At 30.9% G+C, this 5,379-nt stretch overlaps 1 protein-coding gene across 1 annotated transcript; it reads right to left on the bottom strand.

Annotated features, from left to right (window-relative positions):
- Positions 1–637: 637 nt before the first annotated feature.
- On the bottom strand, positions 638–4,110 carry LOC105449789 (52 kDa repressor of the inhibitor of the protein kinase-like). The gene is made up of 8 exons (XM_011689173.1): positions 4,006–4,110; positions 3,727–3,843; positions 3,039–3,052; positions 2,697–2,840; positions 2,401–2,586; positions 1,559–1,627; positions 1,418–1,477; positions 638–719 (listed from the first exon to the last, which is right to left on the bottom strand). The coding sequence occupies exons 1-8, from the start codon at positions 4,108–4,110 to the stop codon at positions 638–640; spliced, it is 777 nt and encodes a 258-aa protein (XP_011687475.1).
- Positions 4,111–5,379: the final 1,269 nt, after the last annotated feature.

The following is a 5,379-nucleotide window of genomic DNA, read 5'->3' as shown; positions in this document are numbered from 1 at the left end:
TTAATTTAATTATTACATCAAATAAAATATTTTTTAAAAAGTTGCTAGGGCACGCAGTCTCTACAAAACAAAAGCAAACGGGCAGTTTCCAGTTACCTGCAATGCTACGTGCCATTAAAACCAAAGCACTTTTAGCAGGTAAGGATGATTTTTGAATACCAGTGTTCTCGAATCCAATAATTTCATCTCGTGATACATTGTAAAATAAGTTACTTTTTAAACTCATTTCATCTGCCGTTAATATACAATGTCGTTCTAATTCTGGTAATGAATGAAACTTAACTTTTAGTGCATCAAAAATTTTATCATTTATTCCCGGTACAATATTCCACGTTTCTGTAAATTTATGTAGAGAACGTACCGAAGGCAAAGCAATTGTTTTTTTAAGTTCTCTATAATTACGTGGACTTAAGAAAAATAACGACAACGCAAACTTTTTGAATTCGGGATCATATCTTCTGCCTCGTTTACTTTTGAATTGTGCGTCTATTTGTGCTGCCAATATTCTATTAAAATTATCAGGCAACAACTTACGGTCCAATTTTTTTAATTTTTCGCATTCGTCATCTTCTATTTTTGCCTTCTTTTTTGTTTTCTGCAGGCAAAGTCGTCGGATTGTTTCCCGCAGCGTTTTATTTTACGCCTTCAATTTCTTGATCTTCAAACGTAATTTCCTTTTCCTTGGACTATCATCCGACGACTTATTAACGTTCAGTCGACTTCCATCAGTAGATGTAGATGTAATTTATACGAATACATTCAGATTCACGACAACAAAAATTATTTTTTAATATGCTATAAAATCATCTAACAATTGTGCTGACAAGAAATAAATAGAAAATGTAAATAATATTAAATAAAATATTAAGTTAAAAAATATGTTAAGTAAAGAATGTTTTAATATTAAAACTACACATTTTTATATTTAAACAAGCAGTTTTTAACTATATATGTCTGCAATACTATTAATAATTTGTAGTAATAATTTCTAGTAATAATTAAACATCATAAAAAAATTTATTGCAAAAAAATAAAAATATTTTAATTTTAGATTTTAATCTTTAATTTTAGAACATATATTACTGGAAGGAGAGTGCTAAACGTGAAGCCAACATCTGTGCGAGAGAGAAAGGTATAGATTCCCAATTATCTGTAGTGCGCATGTGCCATTCAGCCTCTACTCAGCCCGTTTTGCCTAATTTCTTATTTTTAGAAAATCTTAAAAAAAAAATTAAAAACGGGACTAGGTGGGGACTGAATGGTACGTGCGCATTACAGACAATTGGGAATCTAATATCTATACCTTTCTCTCTCGCACAGATGTTGACTTCACGTTCAGCACTCTATTCTCCTTCCAGTAATATATGTTCTAAGGTTTTAATATAACTAAAATTTATTAAAACTTTTAAAAACTTACGGTCTAGCAACTTCAGCTATGTTATCAATTGGCAGGATCATATTTGAATTGTCTGCATTGCTGAAAATATAATGAATATCATTAAATTATGTTATACATTATTTTTATTACAAGAAAATGTTCTCTATTAATATAAATTACCTAGTGTCCTCTTGCACTTCAATTGGCTGAATGATATCATCATTGACATCATTGACAGTGTCTGCATCGCTGAAATTATAATACAAGTGTTATTAAATTATATATATTTTATTTTTTTATAAAAATGAAAATGTTCTCTATTAAAATAAATTACCTACTCTCCTCTTGCACTTGAATTGCTTCTGCACATGTATTTCTGAAACCAAGAAAAAAAATGCTTTATAATTTTATTAAATAATATTAATATAAATAAATACAAAAAATTATAGTTTAAGCATGTTTATGAAATTTTTTTGTGCACATTTTTTTCGATTTCAATTGTATTTTTGAAAAAAGATTTTAATTATTTAGTTTTTATTATTTATTTACTTATTTTATTTATTAATTACTTATAATTAAGTAGTGAAACAAATACGTAAATGTATAAAATAAATAAATAAATAATAAAAATTTAATAATTAAAATCTTTTTTTCAAAAATACAATTGAAATCGAAAAAAATATGCACAAACTAAATTTTATAAACATGCTTAAACTGTAATATTTTGTATTTATTTAAATTAATATTATTTTATAAAATTATAAAACATTTTTTTTCTTGGTTTCAAAAATACATGTGCAAAAACAATTCAAGTGGAAGAGAAGACTAGATAATTTATATTAATAGAGAACATTTTTATTTTTATAAAAATATTTTGTTTTTATTATACATACGTATTTATTTTACTACTTAATTATATGAAATAAATAAGTAAATGTATAAAATAAATAAATAATAAAAACAAAATCCTAATTAACTAAATTATATTAAATAAATAATTAATTTTTTAAATAAAAACTCACTCTTGTCCTAAATTTAATCCAAATAGAGTCGGTATAGCGTCTGGATGAAGACGAGCTTTAATTTTGTTAATTTTGTACCATTTTTTCTCAAAATGCAAATGGCACAAACGATAATTTTGATAGGCATATTCCGGACCTTTGGATTCTAGATCCAGCCTTCCACATGCTCGTATCCATTGCAACCATCTATATACAATATATTATTATATTATAGTATTTATCAATAATCAAGTAATGCACATAATAAAATCTACAAAATATGATTTATATTAAAAGTAATAATTATAAAACGATACCTGTCATGCTCTCTTGGAAATCTAAAAAAAAATCGTCCTTCCACATTGTGACTTTGGATACACAATGGTACTGCACAGCTTGGCTGTTTTTTTCCACTCATATTTTCCAAATTTCTTCTCTTTCTCGGTCTTATACAGCAATATCTAAAACACAGAGCTAAGATCAAAAGTGTTTTAAAGAGAATAGAGAACTTATACAATTTTTTATATAAGTAAACTATTCTCTTAGGAAAGATCGTTCTTTTTGTCGATATTTATTTTCACTTTTGTCCACTTTTTCACTTATTTCACTTTTTTCACTGTTTCACTTTTTTACTTTTTCACTTTCGTATCGAAAAATACACGACTTCCTCAATCTGAGGCATGTCACGCACATACACTTACAATCACAAATGCCACTGAAGCAACTGACAACAGTTTCCCTCCAAATTTCGCTCCAATGTTTACTCCAGTAACGTTTAAATGGACTTGTTTGCGACAGTCATTTAAATAGAAAGAGAGCAACAAAGAGCAAGTGAGACAAAACCTCAGATGGCGTTACTGGGGAACTTACTCATTTCGCGCATGCGTACTTCGTTTTGACCAACACAAAATCAGGAGAGTTGCGCTATTGTATATACTGTGGTTGAGTGATACGTGCTCGCGTTGTGCGATCGTCCGTGAATCTGAGTCGCGAGTCGCTGCTCTGTTTTCGTCCCGCAGGAGCATCGCGAAAAAGGATTTGCGACGATTGGTGAAACGCTCGCATGATGCTAATTCGCCCAATCAGGCGTAAACGCGCCAGTATGATGAAAGCACTTTTTGCTTGTTTTCGCATTTCGGCGGAAAGAACGTAATAGTCGGAGCACGGGCCGACCAAGGGAGAAACATGCGCGGAGCACGAATCGGTTCCGTGCCCGAACAATAAGTAACACATTAATTTTATTATTATATATATTTTTTAAATAATAATAATTAATAATTAAAATATTTTTTAATGATGACAGTTTTTCGTCGTCTCTTTTGTCGCCTCGACCACCGTCCCAATTACCTCTTCGACCGCGTCCTCGACCGCCGCCTCGACCGCCACCTCGACCGCCGCCTCTGCCACCTTGATTATAGTACCAGCGGGCGTGGCTCCTTCCACACCCTTGTCCTCGATGAAATACTGCAAAAATAAAATAATATTATAATCTTATTACAACTAACGTTAAATATATATAATATAGTATAATATATATAATATACAACAAATGTTAAATATATTTAATATAGTTTAATAATCATTAAATAAATGTGTAATTTATATTTATTTACATAAATAACATACCATTTGGTACCTGCTGTGCCTCTTGCAGCTGCGATTGTTGCAACTGTTGTTACGGCTGTTGTGATTGTTGCTGCTGTTGTTGCAACCTTTCCAACATTTGTCCATGTTGGCGTAACATGGACATGATCGTCCTTTGGAAACTTCTACATAGTGAAAAATGTTTTATTATTTATTTTAGAATTTACATTTTAAAATATATAATAAATTGTTCATTAAAAAATGTTTTAATCCCTAATAAAAAAAGTCGTGTTTACGCGAGAAGTGTGTGTTTGAAGTCGAATATATCGAAGGAATTGTTGCCGCTTTTCCACGTACGTGATTGGCGGTCGAGGATACCATCGAGTTCATGGCGAGTTTCACAGTGAAGATGATGATGTGACAGTTCGGAGTTAGATACACGCAGAGTTGTGGCGTGTGTCTAACTCCGCGCATGTAAGATTGTAACTCTTGCAAGGATTCTATTGAAAGTCTCAGAGATTTAAACAGATATATATAATATTTTCATATCTATTTATGTATTCTTTTAATTAATAAATTTATTCTAAAAAATTGATTTTTACTATGAAATTTTATTCCATTTTTTTTTGTATAGATAATAAAACATAAACGAGAAATAAACAATTTTTGGCATAATTTCAGTCAAATATACTTTATATATCAGGAGACGCGGTAGCGTCTTCCGCCAAGTATATTTTTTTGCTACATAACAATCAGGAAATATTTTTGTACTTACAGAGACGCTACAGTGTATCCTTTACCGGACGGATAACGTTTCTATAGCAATAAATTATTATATCTTTTAATTATATGAATATTATCGGTAAATGCCTATTTTGTGAAAAAGTCTATATTTTTCCAATCACAATGCTGTAATAGCGATGTCCATAAATGCATTTGATGCACAAGCGCATAATGTGTATGCATTTTTTTGCCCGATTTTATGTCATTCAGATACGTCGTCGTCGCCGTCGTCGTCGTCGTCGTCGTCGTCGTCGTCGTCGTCGTCGTCGTCTTCATCGCAAAATTTCAATCTTGTCCCCTTTCGTCTATAATTTATAAATTCGTCGCTGTTGTTGTCGCCGTCTTTTTCTTCGCTAAATTTTCGTTAAAATTTCAATGTTGTATGGTCTCTTTGATCTGCTATATCGTCGTCGTCGTTGTTTTCATTGCAAAATTTCAATCTTGTCCCCTTTCGTCTATAATTTATAATTTCGTCGCTGTTGTTGTCGCTGTCTTTTTCTTCGCTTTTTTTCATAAAATTTCAATGTTGTATGGTCTCTTTGGTCTTCTATATCGTCGTCGTCGTCTTCATCGCAAAATTTCAATCTTGTCCCCTTTCGTCTATAATTTATAATTTCGTCGCTGTTGTTATCG

This window comes from Wasmannia auropunctata, unplaced genomic scaffold (assembly GCF_000956235.1).
Source record: "Wasmannia auropunctata unplaced genomic scaffold, wasmannia.A_1.0 LD336074.1, whole genome shotgun sequence".
Classification (NCBI taxonomy): domain Eukaryota; kingdom Metazoa; phylum Arthropoda; class Insecta; order Hymenoptera; family Formicidae; genus Wasmannia; species Wasmannia auropunctata.
Note: the sequence above shows the minus strand (reverse complement) of the source record. Positions and strands in the feature narration are given on the sequence as shown.

What these genes read in the sequence shown, in the direction of transcription:
- LOC105449789 (XM_011689173.1), bottom strand. Translation starts at nt 4,110, where the DNA reads ATGGACAAATGTTGGAAAGGTTGCAACAACAGCAGCAACAATCACAAC. An exon ending in GGCACAGCAGGTACCAAATG is followed by an intron (nt 3,844 to 4,005) that starts GTATGTTATTTA and finishes TTATTTTTGCAG; the next exon opens with TATTTCATCGAGGACAAGGG. An exon ending in GAAGTGCAAGAGGACACTAG is followed by an intron (nt 1,478 to 1,558) that starts GTAATTTATATT and finishes TTATATTTTCAG; the next exon opens with CAATGCAGACAATTCAAATA.